The following is a 21,580-nucleotide window of genomic DNA, read 5'->3' on the forward strand; positions in this document are numbered from 1 at the left end:
CGCTGGTGAGCCTGTGTCAGCTGGTATTAGCCTGTATCCACTGTCACAGTGGTGGCTGAGTGATGGTGTATATGCTGGTGAGCCTGTGTCAGCTGGTGTTAGCCTGTATCCACTGTCACAGTGGTGGTTGAGTGATGGAGTGTACAATGGTGAGCCTGTGTCAGCTGGTGTTAGCCTGTATCCACTGTCACAGTGGTGGTTGAGTGATGGAGTATACGCTGGTGAGCCTGTGTCAGCTGGTATTAGCTTGTATCCACTGTCACAGTGGTGGCTGAGTGATGGTGTATATGCTGGTGAGCCTGTGTCAGCTGGTATTAGCCTGTATCCACTGTCACAGTGGTGGCTGAGTGATGGTGTATATGCTGGTGAGCCTGTGTCAGCTGGTGTTAGCCTGTATCCACTGTCACAGTGGTGGTTGAGTGATGGAGTGTACAATGGTGAGCCTGTGTCAGCTGGTGGTTAGCCTGTATCCACTGTCACAGTGGTGGTTGAGTGATGGTGGATATGCTGGTGAGCTGTGTCAGCTGGTATTAGCCTGTATCCACTGTCACAGTGGTGGCTGAGTGATGGTGTATATGCTGGTGAGCCTGTGTCAGCTGGTATTAGCCTGTATCCACTGTCACAGTGGTGGCTGAGTGATGGTGTATATGCTGGTGAGCCTGTGTCAGCTGGTAGTAGCTTGTATCCACTGTCACAGTGGTGGTTGAGTGATGGTGTATATGCTGGTGAGCCTGTGTCAGCTGGTATTAGCCTGTATCCACTGTCACAGTGGTGGTTGAGTGATGGAGTATACGCTGGTGAGCCTGTGTCAGCTGGTGTTAGCCTGTATCCACTGTCACAGTGGTGGCTGAGTGATGGTGTATACACTGGTGAGCCTGTGTCAGCTGGTAGTAGCCTGTATCCACTGTCACAGTGGTGGTTGAGTGATGGAGTGTACAATGGTGAGCCTGTGTCAGCTGGTGTTAGCCTGTATCCACTGTCACAGATGTGGTTCATATACTCATTGCTCAGTAAAATTCTGTTCCCCCAGAAAAGAGTAAGATTCTGCTGGAGAAACATATCATATCTGAGATTCCTAATTGTTTTTTTTTTTTTTGAGATGGAGTCTTGCTCTGTTGCCCAGGCTGGAATGCAATGGCATGATCTTGGCTCACTGTAGCCTCCACCTCCTGGGTTCAAGCGATTCTCCTGCCTCAGCCTCCTGAGTAGCTGGGACTACAAGCACCCGCCACCACGCCCGGCTAATTTTTGTATTTTTAGTAGAGACAGGGTTTCACTGTGTTGTCCAAGCTGGTCTTGAACTCCTGACCTCGTGATCCATCTGCCTCTGCCTCCTAAAGTGCTGGGATGACAGGTGTGACCTGCTGCACCCGGCCTGAGATTCCTAGTTTTTTCTGCTTCCTGGTGGATGCAAGGCCATAGCAAATGGATGGAAGTAGTTGAAGAAAAGTCCCTAAGAGGATAGACGTTTCTGTTTTTCTGTGTCTCTGCACAAGGGCACCATGTCAGTCATGCATGTCCATTTCCAACTGCTCTGTGATAAACCGCTCCCATGACTAATGAGTAAGAATGGTACATACAATGAAGAAATGAGACGTTGGGTTGCATGGGATCTCCACGGTCCCTCTAAGTGGTCTTCACATTTGGTGACTTATAATGCTACAATTCTTATCACTTAAAATACGGATGGGTCTTCAGCAAAGGAAGTCCACACCCAGTGCTGAGACAGAAGATTCCAAATGGGTGTTGACTGGGAAATCACTGACTCCTGCATAGAAACTTAAGATCCCACCAGGATGGCAAATCTGAAAAGTGTTATTAACCTCCAAGGAGAAGACACAGAAAGTTAAAATCATTCCGGGCCTTCCAGCAACAACAGCCACTAGCATTGATAATACGATGCTTCTTACCAGGCTAAGTACATGGAAATGGTGTTGTCTGTAGCTGAGTGGCACTCACACATCACAGCTATGTCTGCACATATTTTTATGCATAAATACATATATACATCATACATCAAATACATATACAAATACATATGCACTCACACATCATAGCTATGTCTGTACATATTTTTATGCATAAATTGGCATCACACTCTATGTATAGTTTTATATCCCATGCTTCTCCTTTAAACTGTAGCATAATAATTTCCAATTAAACAAGTGGGTTGAGGGGAAGCATGGATATCTCATCCCCTTTCCTATCCTCCGATCCCATTAATGTTATAGAAAAACACAAAACACATCAAGACAAAGAGGAAAAAAATAATTAGGTGGAAGCTACCAGACCTTGGCAGCTGGAAACAGACAGGTGTTACAACTTTAGCACAGAGAATAACGTTTTCTCCCTCCTTGCAGACACATCCATATCCTCATCTCCAGAATTCACGACAACAGTAGCACAGAGAATAACGTTTCCTCCCTGCTTGCAGACACATCCATATCCTAATCTCCAGAATTCACGACAACAGTACCTCAGAAAGCAAAAGGGGTTTTGCAGAATTAAGAATCTTTAATGGTCTAGGTGGGTAATTGAGTAATTACACTGGGTAATCCCAAGACCCTTTTGGTGATTTTTTCGTCTGCCATCTAAAGTATCAATAACTTGATAAATATTCCATATATTTGAAAGGAATGTGCTGTCTCGATGGGCTGTTTGACTTACGTCTGTCCTATCCACTGTATTCATGTCACTATTTATTTCCTCTCTAAATTTCCATCTGGTCTCCATCTGTGAAAGTGATGTGTTCAATTCTACCAGCACACATGTTTTTTGGTGTATTTCTGAGAACTTGAGTTCTATGTATTTACTTCGTTTGGAGATGTCAATAACTGTACCTCCTCAGTGTGGAGGGTTCAGGTTAACTTTTATAAAAAATAAAATGGACTGTAGCAGGGGATGAGAGTAACGGGCATCAGCATTGCAAGGAGAAATATTAAGTGTTGCAATGACCTTAAGAGCTCAGCGTGGCTCAAAGAGGGCTCAAGGTCAACAGTAAATGTTGCAATGACGTTAAGAGCTCAGCGTGGCTCAAAGAAGGGCTCAAGGTCAACAGTAAGTGTTGCAATGACAGTAAGAGCTCAGTGTGGCTCAAAGAAGGGCTCAAGATCAAGGGTGGTTTGTGTTGAAGATTGGCAGATGGGCAGACTGACGATGGGGAAGGGGAGATATTGACTCTCCCTGTCTGGGTAAGGATGTTGAACAGGGGGTAAAATCAAGAGATAAACGATAATGAACTTCGAGAGCCCAAATCATGAGTCTCGGGGGAGTGTGGTGATGATTTTGTGAGGTAACACCAACCCTTAGCATGCGTGTAATACACTTTAGTCAAAGTGGACAAGGGAACGTGTCAGCTCCATACAACACGTTATCTGGTTACCGTTCATTAAAAGTAACATGCTAACAAGAATGATGGTCCTCCAAAGCCATCTGTGAAATGAAGCAGTGACTGCAAACAGCAGGTATGTGCAATAATTTCCATGGGTACCCTGTTTTGCTCAGACACTTCTCTCACATGAAAGCTAGAGTGCCCGTCATTCAAATTAACCCCTGGCTCGCAGCAAGTTCACCAGGACTCACCATTGTTGATCAGAACATGGAGAGGAATCTTCTTCATCTTGAACTTCTGGACAAACTGCCGGATGGACATCATGGAAGCCAGGTCACAGTATAAAAATTCCACTGGAAAAGGACAAGCACAAAAAATACCTGGTTATCTTCCAGCCTATTTCAGAGATTAAGAACATTTCTAAACAGGTCCATTTCAATTTCACCTGGGAAGTCACACTTTTTTTCCCTTTTCTTTTTGAGACAGAGTCTCGCTCTGTTGCCAGACTGGAGTGCAGTGGCATGATCTCAGCTCACCGCAGCCTCTGCCTCCCAGGTTCCAGCGATTCTAATGCCTCAGCCCCCCGGGTAGCTGGGATTACAGGCACATGCTACCACATCTGGCTAATTTTTATATTTTTGTAATTTTTTTTTTTTTTTTTTTTTGAGATGGAGTCTCGCTCTGTCGCCCAGGCTGGAGTGCAGTGGTCGGATCTCAGCTCACTGATTTTTTTTTTTTTTTTTTTTTTTTTTTAGTAGAGACAGTGTTTCACCATGTTGGCCAGGCTGGTCTCGAACTCTTGACCTCAGGTGATCCGCCCTCCTCAGCCTCCCACAGTGCTGGGATGACAGGCGTGAGTCACTGCGACCGGCCAAGAAGCAACACTGAATTGAACATGTCAGTAGAGTACAATGAGATCCTCAGTGAGTCACATCCTTGTATAGTCCCCTTCCCTTGAGTCTGTGTGGGAACTGTCCTTCTCCTCCTGACCTTGACGTGAGCTGATGTTTTGTGAGAGCGCCTTGGCGCCAGAACCTGGGCATGGCCTCTCTAGGAGCTGGGAGCAGTCCCTGGCCAAAAGTCAGCAAGATACTCAGATCCCCAGACCTACAGCTTCCAGAAATTGGCTTCTGCGTAGAACCGTGCAAACTTCAAAGAAGATCCTGAGCTCCAGAGAGGACCTCAGACCAGGTGACACTTTCGGGGGAGCCCTAGTGAGACCCAGAAGGGAGAATGCAGTTACACTTGCCCAGATTCCAGATGCACAGCAGCTGTGGGATAGTAAGTAGGAGTCCTTTCAGGCTGCTGAGCCTGTGGGTAATTTTGTTACACAGCATATGTAGCTGATACACAAAATGACTCAGAAGCAAGGACTTCCTTCTTCTGCAGGAGAAGAATATAGAATTTTATATAATAATTAAAGAGGAAGCAAGTTTTGCATCCCCTGCTGTAGACAGTAAGTACGAGATCTTCCAGGCTGCTGAGTCTGTGGGCTATTTTGTTACACAGCATGTGGAACTGATACACAAAATGACTCAGAAGCAAGGACTTCCTTCTTCTGCAGGAGAATAATAAAAGAAGGCATTTTATTTTTTATTACATTTATGTTTTTGGAGACAGGGTCTCACTATGTCCCCATGGCTGGTGTCAAACTCCTAAGTGCAAGTGAGCCTCCCATGTCAGCCTCCCAAAGTGTTGGATTACAGGCATGAGCAGCTGTGTCTGGCCAAAGATGACACTTTTAAGCGAGTGAATGACTCAGGGACAGCTTTATAACATCACACAGGTAGAGAGGCAGACTTATGTCTATTGTATCCAGTATATCAATTTCACCCTTTATTTCCTCTGTAAATTTCCAGTGGGTCTCCATCTCTGAAAGTGATGTGTTCGATTGTGTTAAAGGTTTTTTGTTTGTGTTTTTTGTTTTTTTCCAGAAGGACTGATGTTTTGGAGGGAGAGGAACTAGAAAGAAAAGCAAATTCACAGGTATATACGTTCTGCCTCCAGGTCCATGGGTTCAAGGAGGTTGGGAGAACAATGCCACAACCTAAAGTCAGACACAACAAAATGCATCAAAACTAGCTATTACTTGTAGCAGAGAGAGATCTCTGAGGGCAGAAGCTCGTTCCCTTACACTGAGATGGGAAGACAATTTCCAGTGGGAGGCGGGAAGGATGGGGGACAGTGCCAGGGAGTTCTGAAAGGTGAGGACTGGGAATAGTGTGAGGTGGAAGGGCAAATCAAGAGAGAGAGAGGGAGAGTGACAATGAGAAAGAGAGAGAGATAAAGTCAGAGAAGCAGAGAGAGAGAGAAAGAAAGGCAAAGACAGAAAGAGAGAAAAGGAGGGAGAAAACTGAGGAGAGAGAAAATATAGAGGCATGCAGACAAAGAGAGACAGTAAGAGAGATAAACAGAAAAAGAGAGAGGGAGAGAGAAAAAAAGGCCAAGAGAGACAGGCAGACAGATAGACACAAAGAAAGAGGCCGGGCACAACGGCTCATGCCTGTAATGCCAGCACTTTGGGATGCCGAGGCGATGGCTAACGTGGTGAAACCCCATCTCTAATAAAAATACAAAAATTAGCCAGGTGTGGTGGCGGGCAACCGTCATCTCAGCACTTTGGGAGGCCGAGGTGGGTGGAGGTCTGGAGTTCGAGACCAGCCTGGCCAACATGGTAAAACTCTGTCTCTACTAAAAATATAAACATTAGGCAGGCATGATGGTGCACACCTGTCATCCCAGCTACTCGGGAGGCTGAGGCAGGAGAATCGCTTGAACCCGGGAGGTGGAGGTTGGATCGCACCACTGCACTGCAGTCTGGGTGACAGAGCAAGACTCCGTATCAAAAAAAAGAAAAAAGAAGCAAAGAGACAGAAAGAGGCAAAGAGAGGGAGAGAAAGAGACAGACAGAAACGGAGAGACAGAGGGAGATAGAGAAAAGGAGACAGAGAAAGAGAGAGAGAGAGAGATGGAGAAAAAGAGAGGGAAAGAGAGGGGGAGAAAGAGAGGAAGAAAAAGAGGGCACACAGAAAAAGAAAGAGAATGAGAGAGACAGAGACAGTGTGTGTGTTAGTTTCATCTTCCTGATTGTACAAGGGGAAGAACAGGAAATGGAGAGGATTTGGAGAAATAGGAACATTTTTACACTGTTGTTGGGAGTGTAAATTAGTTCAACCATTGTGGAAGACAGTGTGGCGATGCCTCAAGGATCTAGAACTAGAAACACCATTTAACCCAGCCATCCCATTACTGGGTATATACCCAAAGGATTACAAATCATTCTACTATAAAGACATACGCACATGTATGTTTATTGTGGCACTGTTCACAATAGCAAAGACTTGGAACCAACCAAAATGCCCATCAATGATAGACTGAATAAAGAAAATGTGGCACATAGACACCATGGAATACTATGCAGCCATTAAAAAGGATGAGTTCATATCCTTTCCAGGGACATGGATGAAGCTGGAAACCGTCATTTTCAGCAAACTAACACAGGAACAGAAAACCAAACACTACATGTTCTCACTCATCAGTGGGAGCTGAACAATGAGAACACACGGACACAGGGAGGGGAACATCACACACCAGGGCCTGCTGGGGGCTGGGGGACAAGGGCAGGGAGAGCCCTAGGACAAATACCTAATGCATGCGGGACTTAAAACTTATCTGCCTGGGTCCTGTTCCTATCTCCCTGGGGTCTGCCTGCTTCCTATCTCCCTGGGGTCTGCCTGCTTAATGGGTTATGGCTTAATGGGTGCTGCAAACCACCATGGCACGTGTATACCTGTGTAACAAACCTGTACATTCTGCACATGTATCCCAGAACTTAAAATAATAATAATAAATAATAATAAAATAATAATAAAAAAACAAGAAGAAAAAGAAATGTTATCTGGATTACTTTGACACAACATAACTTTCTAAAGCATGTCATTCTGGGTAAAACATTATCAGGTTGTTAGGCAGCGCTACCGAGTCTGTGTTATTTTGTTACACAGCCTATGTAACTAATACAAAATGACTCAGAAGCAAGGATTTCCTTCTTCTGCAGTAGAATAATAAAAGAGGGCTTGTGCTTGCTTGTATTTATTGCTTGTATTTTCGTGCAGTCCCTGCATTTTGCAATACCGAGGCACAAAGCTGGGGCACATATGCACATTTGTTTTGATTCTTATTGAAGACCATAAATAGTTCCCTTCCTCCCATACGTAGCCCATTCTCTTGACTTTACTTTTCTGGGATGGACTGTGGGGTTCTCACCGAAAGGTGCTTGTGTGCCTCACTCGGGGATCGTAAGGGCAAATGTTTCACCTCCTTCAGGAAGTTTTCCTGAACCCCAAGCCACGCTGGGCATCCCTAGATCTGGCTTCCTTGGTTGCCATGAAAGTACCGTCATTGCACCTCCTCAGTTGCATAACCAGTATGTTTTGACGCATGTCTCATTCACCTTGGATGCGATGTAACTTCGGAACACAGACTGAAATGATGCACCTTTGAGTGTCTGGGGCTGGGCTTTCTGGGCACACCCAGAAAGAAACAGCGGAAGAGGTAAAAGGAAGGTGTATGGGCGCTTGGGCCACGTCCTCTGCTGGTGCTCCGCCATATGCCAGCTTCTGCCCCCAAGACGGGGAAGGGAAGGAGAGGGAAAAGGTAAAAAGAAGAAAAGGTGAGAAAGGTGAAGTGAAAATATCACCTTGGAGCAAAAATGTATTGTTGGACAAAGAGGAAATGCATAGACTCTAAGCAGTTAGGAACAGGATCCAGGCACACAGACCCCAGGCAGACAGGAACAGGACCCAGGCAGACAGACCCCAGGCAGACAGGAACAGGACCCAGGCAGACAGACCCCAGGCAGACAGGAACAGGACCCAGGCAGGCAGACCCCAGGGAGATAGGAACAGGACCCAGGCAGACAGACCCCAGGGAGGTAGGAACAGGACCCAGGCAGACAGACCCCAGGGAGGTAGGAACAGGACCCACGCAGACAGACCCCAGGGAGGTAGGAACAGGACCCAGGCAGGCAGACTCCAGGCAGACAGGAACAGGACCCAGGCCGACAGACCCCAAGCAGACAGGAACAGGACCCAGGCAGGCAGACCCCAGGCAGACAGGAACAGGACCCAGGCAGACAGACCCCAAGCAGACAGGAACAGGACCCAGGCAGGCAGACCCCAAGCAGACAGGAACAGGACCCAGGCAGGCAGACCCCAGGCAGACAGGCACAGGACCCAGGCAGACAGACCCCAAGCAGACAGGAACAGGACCCAGGCAGGCAGACCCCAGGCAGACAGGCGCAGGACCCAGGCAGACAGACCCCAGGGAGGTAGGAACAGGACCCAGGCAGATAGACCCCAGGGAGATAGGAACAGGACCCAGGCAGACAGACCCCAGGTAGGTAGGAACAGGACCCAGGCACACAGACCCCAGGGAGACAGGAACAGGACCCAGGCAGATAGAACCTAGGGAGATAGGAACAGGACCCAGGCAGACAGACCCCAAGCAGACAGGAACAGGACCCAGGCAGGCAGACCCCAGGGAGATAGGAACAGGATCCAGGCAGATAGACCCCAGGGAGGTAGGAACAGGACCCGAGGCAGACAGACCCCAAGCAGACAGGAACAGGACCCACGCAGACAGACCCCAGGCAGACAGGAATCGGACCCAGGCAGGCAGTACAAGCTGTGAGCATCGTCTTGGGAATATGCAAATATGTTTGTGCTGAATTACTTTCCTCTTTAAAATTATTTATGCATTTATTGAGATAGGGTCTCGTTCTGTCACCCAGGATAGAGTGCAGAGGTGTGATCTCGGCTCACAGCAGCCTCCCCCTCCTGGATTCAAGCGATTGTCCTGCCTCAGCCTCCTGCGTAGCTGGGACCACAGGTGCCGAGCAGCACGCCTGGCTAATATTTGTATTTGTTGTAGAGATGGGATTTTGCCATGTTGCCCAAGCTGGCCTGGAACTCCTGGGTTCAAGCGATGGCCATCCTTTCCTAAGGTAGGAAGAACATGCAAGCTAAATTACGGTATCCTCCACTCCGTCCCGAAACATCTCCTGGTCCTAACCTCTAGAACCTGTGAAAAGATTACCTTGTATGAAAATAGGGTGTTTAGACATTAAAGATTTTAAAGTGAGGAGATTATCCTGTATTAGCCTAAATATAATGACAAAGATTTTTGGTTTTTGTTTGTTAGCTTTTACAGAGACGGGGGTCTCTCTCTGTTGCCAAGGTAGGTCTGGAACTCCTGGCCTTGTTATCATACTGCTGCCTAAAATGCTGGGATGACATGCGTGCGGGACTGCACCCAGCTGAGGTTTTTCTTTGTTTTGTCTTTTTGTTTTTTGACAGAGTCTTGCTCTGTCACCCAAGCTGGAGTAAAATGGCGTGATCTTGGCTGACTGCAACCTCCGCAGTCAAGCCTCCCAAGTTCAAGTGATTCTCCCTTTCTCAGTCTCCTGAGCAGCTGGGATGACAGGCACCTGCCACCACACCCGGCTAATTTTCGTATTTTTAGTAGAGACGGGGGTTCACCATGTTGGCCAGGCTGGTCTCGAACTCCTGACCGCAGGTGATCTGCCCACCAGGGCCTCCCAAAGTGCTGGGATGTCAGGCGTGAGCCACCGCGCCCAACCTGGGGTTTTTATAAGAAGGAGACAGAGGGATGCTTGAGACAGATGAGAGAAAATGATGGTAAGACACAGGCAGAGACTGCAGCCACAAGCCCTGGGATGTCTGGAGCCCTCAGGAGCTGGGAAAGGCCAAAAGGATGGTGCCCTAGAGCATCCCAACAGAGCTCAGCCCCAGACACCCTGGAGTTAACCCTTTGTCCTCCAGACCTGGGAGAGGATAGATTTCTATTGTGCAAGTTCCCCAGTTTCGGGGTGTTTTTTTTTTTAGTTCAATATGATTTTATTTAAAAATGTGTACAGTTGAAGGAGGGATCTGGTCTTTTATTTTAAAAAAAAAAACTGTTTTCACAGTATATATTTGGCCATTTTAGCTCTGTAGTGAACAATAACAGAAAAGGAAGTTTGTGTTCAAGGTCCTCACTCCAGCACACTCAGCCAGGTTGCTTGGCAAGATGACACATTTCCTGGTCGGAAGCTCACAGCCAATCCTCTCACCCAAGTGGAACACCAATTCTCCTCCAGGCGCGCGCGCGCGCGCACACACACACACACACACACACACACACACACACACACACACACGAGGTCTTATTTTCACTGCTCCACAGGGCCCTGAGAATCTTTAATTTTAAAGTGGAGAAAAACGTGGAAGGATTCCTTAACTCATTGTCTGCGACAAAACCCACTACCTTTTAACTCTTAACAATTGCAAGTATAAAGTACTTAATGGAGCGAGTCAAATCTGAACAATTAGGTCAAGTCACATGCTTGAATATTTTTAAACGTCACTTAAAACTTATTGAGAGAAGATGTGCTTTTTACAGTAACCCTAAGGAAGTCACACAGAAGAAAAATCTTAACCCTAATGGAGTGTAAATCCTCGACAACAAATGCCTCTGTGACTGTGATTCGGACAGTGAGACGGTATCATATGAAGAGCGGAGCTTCACGCAGCTGCTATGTCTGAGGCCCCTTTCGGCACCTAGCGTGGCGAGTGACACCCACACAGCCTGTAGCCCTCACACCAGAGCCTCCCATGGAGAAAGCGATTCTACAAGTCTAAGCATTGCTCTTGACGCCGCAAATAACTCATCCAACTTGTCTTTTATTTGCAACTCAGTGACAGACGCCTCGTCTGGCCAGGTGTGGCGGCGGGCCCCTGTCATCCCAGCACTTTGGGAGGCTGAGGTGGGCGGATCATCTGAGGTTGGGAGTTCGAGACCAGATTCTGGCCAACATGGCGAAACCCCCGTCTCCACTAAAAATACAAAAATTAGCCAGGTGGGGTGGTGGGTGCCTGTCATCCCCGCTACTCAGGAGGCTGAGGCAGGAGAACTGTTTGAACCCGGGAGGTGGAGGTTGCAGTGAGCCGAGATGGCGCCACTGCACTCCAGCCTGGGCAACAAGGCAAGATTATGTCTCAGGAAAAAAAAAAGATAACTTCATCCACAGAAGAATTTCTAACATCTAAAGGGGTTTCCTGAAGGCAAATCAGAAATACAGATTTCTGAAATGAATGCTACCCAAGAGATGAAGTCAACTGGAAACATAAGGAGGCACGTGTCGACAAACAGGGATCAAGATGAAAAAAAAAATTCCTTTTGTTTGGAGTTCTGGCAAATCTCCTGCTTGGGAGGCACTGAATGACCCCTTCCTTTCTTCCTTGCGATAGATAGAGAGCATTGTTATGGAACGAACTGTACCCCCCAAAAAAACCCTGTTGTCTGAAACTCTGGCAAACCTCCTGGTTTGGAGGAATGGAATAGCGCCTTCGTTTTTTCTTTGCAATAGATACAGGACATCGTTATAGACTGAACCGTGCCCCCCCCCCCACTCATCATCAGAGCCCTTCAACTTCCATGATGACTCTATTTGCAGACAGGGCCCGTAGGAGCTCATAAGGGTGAGGCCCTCATCCAATAGGACTGGTGTCCTTACCATCAGAGAAACAGACGCCAGCTGTGACGGTTACTACCGAGTGTCAACCTGATGGGACTGAAGGACGCCACGTATTGATCCTGGGTGTGCCTGGGGGGGTGCTGACACACAAGCTGAACATTTCAGTCAGTGGGCTGGGAAAGGCAGACCCCACCCTTCGTCGGGATGGGTACCATCTTATCAGCTGCCAGCACGGCCACAATAAAAAGCAGGCACAAGACTGTGGCAAGGTTAGACTGGCTTAGCCTCCCAGCTTACAGCTTTCTCCCGTGCTGGAGGCTTCCTGCCTTCAAAAATTGGACTCCAAGTTCTTCAGCTTTAGGCCTCGCGCTGGCTTCCTTGCTCCTCAGCTTGCAGACAGCGTATCGTAGGACCTTGTGATCCTGTGAGCTAATGCTGAATAAACCCCCCTTTATATACAGCTATTGATCCTGTTAGTTCTATCCCTCTAGAGAATCCCGGCCTAAAGTACAGGGTGCATCCCTCACCCCCTACATCTATCACCCTGCTGCCTCAGTTGACAGGAAAGCAGAGGGAGCCCCTTTTTAATGTTTAATTTTATTAAGTATGCAATTACCCACTGCCCAAACTCATGTTGATTTCAAAAACTGTCCCTTTAAAGCATGTGGGCAGGGTGACAATTCATAGCAGGTGACAAAAATGTTTTATAAATAATATCCATGGAAACAGAAGGTGTCACCGTCTGCAGAATGCAGCCCAAATATTCAGAAGATTTGTATCCCTCTAAGTTCTCGTGCTAGTAATAAATAAAAAAGCAGGCCGGGCGCGGTGGCTCACGCCTGTCATCCCAGGACTTTGGGAGGCTGAGGCAGGTGGATCACCTGAGGTCAGGAGTTTGAGACCAGCCTGGCCAACATGGCAAAACCCTGCCTCCACTAAAAATATAAAAATTAGCCAGGGGTGGTGGCGCAGGCCTGTAATCCCAGCTACTTGGGAGACTGAGGCAGGGGAATCGCTTGAACCTGGGAGGCAGAGGTTGCAGTGAGCCAAGATCACACCACTGCACTCCAGCCTGGCGACAGCGCCAGACACCATCTCAAAAAAAAAAAAAAAAAAAAAAAAAAAAGCTGGGTAAATACATGAATCATTAGATATTAGCCTTTCTTTGCTGAGCCTTGCACATTTCCACGAGGTGTCTCTCTGGAAGCAGGTTAGGAGACTACCAGACCGTATGCAAACACAGACGCAGGTGTGGTCTTACGGCTACACGGAGCAGAGATGAGAGTGACAGGCCATGACGTGCCATTCTGCACATTCTGGTCTTTGTATGATCACGGCTGGTCGCACTGCAGGAGCACTCCAGGTCTTTTCACCCAGTTCTTTGTTGTTGTTTGGGATGGACTTACACCCTGTAGCTCAGGCTGAAGTGCGGTGGTGCGATCTCGGCTCACTGCAACCCCCTCCTCCCGGGTTCAAGCGATTCTCCTGCCTCAGCCTCCTGAGTAGCTGGGACTACAGGTACATGCTATAATGCCCCGCTAATCTGTGTGTTTTTAGTAGAGACAGGGTTTCACCATGTTGCCCAGGCTGGTCTCGAACTCCTGACCTTGTGATATGCCCACATCGGCCTTCCAAAGTGCTGGGATTATAGGTGTGAACCACCTCGCCCAGCCTCATCTAGCTCTTGATAACATACTCAGATCCACCCCTGGGGTCCCAGGTCCCCTGAACAGAGGTGGTCATGGCTCCCATAACACAAGAACTGGCGCTTTCTGCAGCACATACCTCAGATGGAGACACAAATGATTAGGTTTTGTTGTATCGTGGCTGATCTAGGACACTAAATACCACAACACCCAAGAGTCAGCCAAACGTGGAGGCCAGAAGTCCATATTTTGAAATATACACTTGAACGTTCTCTTGGAAGGCAAGTTTTCAGGTAATATAACAACTTCCTCATCATGGAGAATGAAGCCCATCTGTTGTCAAGTCACCAGGCCATCAAGGAAAAGGAAATAAGTACTTTCAATATTTTTCTTAGAGAAATACAGTTGGATGGGTAGGTGCAGCAGCTCACACCTGTTATCCCAGCACTTTGGGAAGTCGAGCCTCCTCACTTGTGCTCAGGAGCTCGGGACCAGCCTGGCCAAAATGGCGAAACCCCGTCTCTACTAAAAATACAAAAATTAGCTGGGCATAGGGGCAGGCACCTGAAATCCCAGCTACTTGGATGGTTGAGGCAGGAGAATTGCTTACACCCAGGAGGTGGAGGCTGCAGTGAGCTGAGATTGCACCACTGCACTCCAGCCTGGGCGACAGAGCTAGACTGTCTCAAAAAATAAACGAATAAAGTAATATATTGGATGGTATGATGGTATGCACACTCCTGAATCAGGCGGCTGCCACTCTCTCAACGGTTACTACAAGCTGTCTGTGGTGAGACACGCTCAGAAATTGAAAGGAAATGTTTAGAAACTTAAAAAAAAAATAATGACGGTCATTCAAGCTTTGCTCAATCCAATGACTTTAAAGAGACACGCTGAGAGCTTCTAGTTGGCACGTTTCTTAAATGCATTTTTTTTGTAATTCATTTTTATTGTATCTACGACAGTTATCAATCTGCTGCAGATTGGGGGGAGGCAGTTTTGCCACGGAGAGTTTGAAAGCGCTGTTTCTGAGCACAGCATCATCTGGATACAAACTCCTGATGCACTGCTGTAATTTTCTGCAAAAACACTTGTGGGGATGTAAGAAAGAGGAAAACCCACACTACTGCTAAAAACTGGAACCAGTGATCAAAGGATGGGTAAATGCACACACTGAGCTTCTGAAAACAGCAGTGTGATTGGATTTTTTTCTTTTTTTTTAATGGGAAGACGCATTTTTCTTGCTCCTTGAGAAAAAAGGCTTATAGCCACTAGCAAGATGAGCATCACCATTCTACTTGAGATCACTGGCTTGTGAGGCAATGATATAGTTGGATCTGTGTCCCCGCCCAAATCTCATGTTGAATTGTAATCCCCCGTGTTGGCGGAGGGGCCCGGGGGAAGGTGATTGGATCATGGAGGTGGATTTCTCATGAATGGGTTAGCACCATCCTCTTGGTGCTCTCCTTCTCATAGTCAATGAGTTCTCTCAAGATCTCATTGTTTAAAAGTATGCAGCACCTCCCCTCCACTCCTGCTCCTGCTCTGGCCATGTAAGACATGCCGGCTTCCAGTTCACCTTCCATCATGATTGTCAGTTTCCTGAGGCCTCCCCAGAAGCGGAAGCTGCTCTGCTTCCTGTACAGCTTGCAGAACCATGAGCCAATTAAACCTCTTTTCTTTATAAATCATCCAGTCTCAGGTATTTCTTTATAGCAATGCAAGAACAGACTAATATAGATAGATGCATGGATGGATGGATGGATGAATTGATGGACGGGTGGGTGGGTGGGTGGATGGATGAATTGATGGACGGATGGGTGGGTGGGTGGGTGGGTGGATGGATGAATTGATGGATGGGTGGGTGGGTGGGTGGGTGGATGAATTGATGGACGGGTGGGTGGGTGGGTGGGTGGATGAATTGATGGACGGGTGGGTGGGTGGGTGGGTGGATGAATTGATGGACGGGTGGGTGGGTGGGTGGATGAATTGATGGACGGGTGGGTGGGTGGGTGGGTGGATGGATGGATGGATGGGTGGGTGGATGGATGGATGAATGGATGAATTGATGGATGGGTAGATGGATGGATGGATAAATGGATGGATGGAGGATGAACTGATGGATGGGTGGGTGGACGGATGGATGGATGAATTGATGAATTGATGGATGGGTGGGTGGATGGATGGATGGATGGATGGATGGATGGATTGATGGATAGATGAACTGATGGACAGATGGATAAATGGATGGATGGATGGGATGGATGGATGGATGGATGGATGGATGGATGGATGGATGGATGGATGGATGAATTGATGGATGGGTGGGTGGGTGGGTGGATGGATGAATTGATGGATGGGTGGGTGGGTGGGTGGATGGATGAATTGATGGATGGGTGGGTGGGTGGGTGGATGGATGAATTGATGGACGGGTGGGTGGGTGGGTGGATGGATGGATGAACTGATGGATGGGTGGGTGGGTGGGTGGATGGATGGATGAATTGATGGATAGATGAACTGATGGATGGATGAATTGATGGATGGGTGGATGGATGAATGGATGGATGAATTGATGGATAGATGAACTGATTGACAGATGGATGGATGGATAAATGGATGGATGGATATATGGATAGTGATATGGTTTGGATCTGTGTCCCCATTCAAATCTCATGTTAAACTGGAATCCCCAACGCTGGAGGTGGACCCTCACAGGAGGAGATTGGGTCATGGGGGTGGATTTCTCAGGAATAGTTTAGCACCATCTCCTAGATGCTGTTCTTGCAATAGTGAATGAGTTCTCGTGGCATCTAGTTGTCAAAAAGTGTGTAGCATCTCCCCAGTCCACCCCAACTGCCTCTCTGTCTCTCTTTCTCTTGCTAGGGCCATGGAAGACACCTGCTTTTCTTCACTCTCCACTATGATTATCCATTTCCTCATACCTACCTAGAAGCAGAAGCTGCTCTGCCTCCTGTACGGCCAGCAGAACCACAAGCCAGTTAAACCTCTTTTCTTTATAAATTACCCAGTCTCAGTGTAGCAATTCCTCAAAGACCTAGAACCAGAAACACAATTTGACCCAGCAATCCCATTACTAGGTATATACCCAAAGAAATAGAAATCATTGTATTATAAAGATACATGCACACATATGTTCATTGCAGCACAATAGCAAGGATGTGGAATCAACTCAAATGCCCATGAATGATAATAGAGTGGATTAAAAAAAAATGGTACATATACACTATGGAATACTATATAGCCATAAAAAGGAACGAGATCATGTCCTTTGCAGGGATATGGATGAAGCTAGAAGCCATTATCCTCGGCAAACTAATGCAGGAACAGAAAACCAAACACCATACACTCTCACTCACAAGTGGGCGCTGAACAATGAGAACATATGGATACAGGAAGGGGAACAACACACACTGGGGTGTGTTGTGGGCTGGGGTCGGGGAGGGGGAGAGCGTCAGGAAAAACAGCTAATGCCTGGCCACTAGAGAAATACAAATCAAAACCACAATGAGATACCATCTCGTATCAGTTAGAATGGCAATCATTAAAAAGTCAGGAAACAACAGATGCTGGAGAGGATGTGGAGAAATGGGAACGCTTTTACCCTGTTGGTGGGAGTGTAAGTTAGTTCAGCCACTGTGGAAGACAGTGTGGCGATTCCTCAAAGATGTAGAACCAGAAATACCATTTGACCCAGCAATCCCATTACTGGGCATATACCCAAAGGATTAGACATCATTCTACTATAAAGACACATGCACATGTACGTTTAGTGTGGCACTGTTCACAATAGTGAAGACTTGGAATGAACCCAAATGCCCATCAATGATAAACTGAATAAAGAAAATGTGGCACATAGACACCATGGAATACTATGCAGCCATTAAAAAGAATGAGTTCATGTCCTTTGCAGGGACATGGATGAAGCTGGAAACCATCCTTCTCAGCAAACTCACACAAGAACAGAAAACCAAACACCGCATGTTCTCACTCCTAAGTGGGAGCTGATCAATGAGAACACATGGACACAGGGAGGGGAACATCACACACCAGGGCCTGTTGCGGGGTGGGGGCTAGGGGAGGGAGAGCATTAAAAGAAATACCTAATGTAGATGATGGGTTGATGGGTGCAGCAAACCACCATGGCACGTGTCTACCTATGGAACAAACCTGCACATTCTGCACATGTATCCCAGAACTTAAAGTATAATCATAAAAAAATAGCTAATTCATGGTGGGCTTAATACTTAAGTGATGGGTTGACAGGTACAGCAAACCACCATGGCACATGTTTATCTATGTACAATCCTGCACATGTGTCCCGGAACTTAAAATAAATTTTTAAAACATGACCCAGTCTCAGGTATTTCTTTAGAGCAGTGTGAGAACGGACTAATATAGGCAACCCATGGGCTCTGCTCATTCTTGCAATCTGCATCTGTGCATTCTTGCAATCAGCGTCTCTTTTTGTGCATCCATTCAGGAGCTTCCTTGCACCAAGGGTAATACTGGTAGGAAGCGTAAGGCGAACAGGGTGTGGCTGGCATCCCTAGGGGAAGACGGGCCCATACATCAAGGCCTGCAGCAGGGGAAGGCAGAATGCTCACTGGGTGCTAGACATTGAGCTTCACCCCTGACATTCAGACACATCTGTTTGGACAAAGAACAGGGCAGGAATGAAGCCCACTTAATTGTGATCATTTATATATGTGTGTGTGTGTGTGTGTATATATATATAGATATGTGTGTGTGTGTGTGTGTGTGTGTGTATATATATATATATATATATATATATATTTTTTTTCCCCCTTGAGATGGAGTCTTGCTCTGTCGCCCAGGCTGGAGTACAGTGCTGTGATCTCGGCTCACTGCAACGTCCACCTCCCGGGTTCAAGCGATTCTCCTGCCTCAGTCTCCCGAGTAGCTGGGATTACAGGCACACACCACCACGTCCGGCTAAGTTTTGTAGTTTTAGTAGAGATGGGGTTTCAATGATCAATTACCTTTCTGATGCACTGCTGGATTCGGGTTTGCTAGTATATCGTTGAGCATTTGTGCGTCTACCTTCATCTGGGATACTGGCTGGTAGTTTTCTATTTTTGTCATGTCCTTGTCAGATTTTGGTATCAAGATGATACAGGTTTTGTAGAATAAGATAGGGAGGAATCCCTCTTCGTCAATTTTTTGAAATAGTTTCAGTCAGATTGGAACTAGCTCTTCTTTGTACATCTGGTCGAATTCAGCTGTGAGTTTGTCTGGTCCTGGGCTTTTTTTTTTTTTTTTTTTTTTTTGGTTGATAGGTTTTTGTAAATTACTCATTCAATTTCGTAACTCGTTATGAAATGAATCTGTTCAGGATTTGATTTCTTCCTGATTCGATCTTGGGAGGCGTGAGGGAATCAACTCAGATGCCCATCAATTATGCATTGGATAAAGAAAATGTGGTTGGTGTATAGATACCGTAGGATACTATACAGCCATAACAAAGGATGAAATCACGTTTTTAGCAGCAACACAGATGCAGCTGGCAGCCATTATTTTAAGTGAATTAACACAGAAACGGAAAATTAAATACTACTTGTTCTCAGTTATACGTGGGAGCTAAACATTGAATCATCAGGCATTAAAAATGGGAAGATGGTACACCTGGGCATTCCCAAAGCAAGGGAGAGGGACGAGTGTAAAGGCTGAAACTCTACCTACTGGGTATTTTGTTCACCATCTGAGTGATAGGTTCAACACAAGCTCGAACTGCAGCATTATGCAATATACTCTTATAACAACCCTGAACATGTACCTCCTGAAAATCTTGTTTAAAAGAAAACAAACAAGAAAAATTAAAGAGTATGAGGCTTCAAGCCCACTGGACCAAGACACCAGGGTGACCTGCCCATAGGACACAGGAAATCCGACTTGCTAGGAGCTCAGTGGCTGCACTCGCCTGGAACCCAACCCATGCAGGAGCTTCGTCCCTTCCCCAGGGCACCATGAGTGGGACCAGGGAACCGGACACAGGAGGGTCTCTGGAAGAGTTGGGAGATGTTTTTTCATTCCACCTGGAGTGCCTTCAAGGACACCTTCGTTCTATTCAGATAATTTAGAGCAATGAAAGTTACACTGCTTGGGAGTATTTAATGCACCCCTAGGAGCTATGAAATGCGTGTCTGCCACATAGCTCATGGAACAAGATGGAGTATAGCAGTTATCATGTGGCCAGAACAGAGAGAACCAGGAAGTACAGCTTCAGCCAGTGAGTGCACTCCCAGTTCCTGGTCATGATATAAATCCAAAATGGTGGCCTCCTACGGGAAGACTACAGTCAAAGCCTGTGAAAAAGGTGATGTCTGTGTCTTGATGGTAAATATACAGAGTGTTAAAAAGGAGGAATTACAATGGTTAAAACGATTGTTTAACAATTGTTAAAACGTTCACATTTATCAGCCAAATAAGCAAAAACCAAGTAGAAATGGCCCTAGTCACACAAGACAGCAATGATTCAAGTCTAAAATGTTAATGGAACAAGGAGGATGGGCACCTATGAAGGCATGGTTTGGATCTGTGTAACCAACTTTGTAACCCCAACGGGGATAACTTGAAAATCATAAACCAAGTGCTAAATCGAGATGAAGCTATGATAGGATGGGCCATTTTCCACAGCATTTTCTTCAGAATAACACAATATCCAAGTATATTTTTCAAGAACTCCTAGATAGGCAGGGAGAAATGAACAGAATGAACATTGTGGGGGAGGGAAGAAAGGAGGGAGGGAAGGAGGGTGGGAGGAAGCAAGGAAGAATGAATGGAAGGAGGGAAGGAAGAAAGGAAGGGAGGGAGAAGGGGAGGGAGAAGGGGAGGGAGAAGGGGAGGGAGAAGGGGAGGGAGAAGGGAAGGGAGAAAGGGAGGGAGAAAGGGAAGGAGGAAAGGATTTGTGGCAGGCAGGCAGGCAGGAAAGAAGGAAGGGAAAGGGAAAGGAAGGAAGGGAAAGGGAAAGGAAGGGAGGGAGAAGGGGAGGAAGAAAGGGAAGGAGGAAAGGATTTGTGGAAGGAAGGAAGGAAGGAAAGAAGGGAAAGGGAAAGGAAGGGAGAGGAGGTGAGGAAGAAAGAATGAATGGAAGGAGGGAAGAAACAGAGGAAAGGAGGGAGGGAGAAAGGGAGGGAGAAAGGGGAGGAGGAAAGGATGGGTGGAAAGAAGGAAGGAAGGAAGGAAGGAAGGAAGAAGGGAGGGAGGGAGGGAGGGAGGAAGGGAAGGAAGGAAAGGCAAAGTCCCAGAAAAGACTGTGAAAAATACATTTAATGAGGCTGGAAATGCAAAATTACAAATAGGAAACACTGTACACTATATGAAAAAGGCTTTAAAATGATGTTTTCTGATTCTTAGTATCCTGATGTTATAGTTGTAAGTAAAATGTGAAAATCTCAAGGAAATAATTTTCTGAGAGATAGTAATTATCCCAATTTAATCAAGAAAATAAGGTCTAATCAGACCAATAGGTATAAGCAAAAGAGAAAAAAATAATGAAAGAATGGCATGAAGAAAGCATAGATGGGTGCAGAGGGTATTTTAGAAAATTCTTTTAGACTTTGAAAGAACAGATAAGTGCCCTGATACTGACTGGTTGGACGAAAAGAGTCTGAGGTGATTTGATTTGTGAAATTTATGTTGTTCTGACAGAAATTCTGAAAAACAGGTAGCAGAAGAAATTTGCTAGGAGGGCAGAAATTGCTTGATGGGTAACACGAATATCCACAGACGAAAAAAATCATAAAAATGTAAACTTAAAAAAATCTTCCACTGAGACATACAAAGGCAAATGTATTTAATGCTTAGAAAAAAATAAGCTAATTTCCAGAAATGCTGTCCAATCTGAAATGCTATTAACCAGCTCCTAGAATAAATCCGGTAAGTGTGTCCGTAACCACGACCTGAAAATCCGATCTTAGTCAACCTTGGAACTCAACTGGGCTCATCTGAAAATCATCATGGCCAGGTGTGGTGGCTCAGCCCTGCGATCGCAGCACTTTGAGAGGCTGACGTGGAAGGAGTGCTTGA

General features: G+C 46.4%; 1 protein-coding gene across 2 annotated transcripts in view; it reads right to left on the minus strand.

The window, feature by feature from the left end:
* Positions 1-21,580, minus strand: part of DHRSX (dehydrogenase/reductase X-linked) — a 293,745-nt gene that overhangs the window by 56,957 nt on the left and 215,208 nt on the right. For both annotated transcript variants that reach the window (XM_030926232.1, XM_030926231.1), the window contains exon 4: positions 3,583-3,684. In XM_030926232.1, the coding sequence (XP_030782092.1) occupies positions 3,583-3,684 (102 nt within the window). The remainder of the gene's footprint in view (positions 1-3,582; positions 3,685-21,580) is intronic.

This window comes from Rhinopithecus roxellana, chromosome 22, assembly GCF_007565055.1.
Source record: "Rhinopithecus roxellana isolate Shanxi Qingling chromosome 22, ASM756505v1, whole genome shotgun sequence".
In the NCBI taxonomy this organism is placed as follows: Eukaryota; Metazoa; Chordata; class Mammalia; order Primates; family Cercopithecidae; genus Rhinopithecus; species Rhinopithecus roxellana.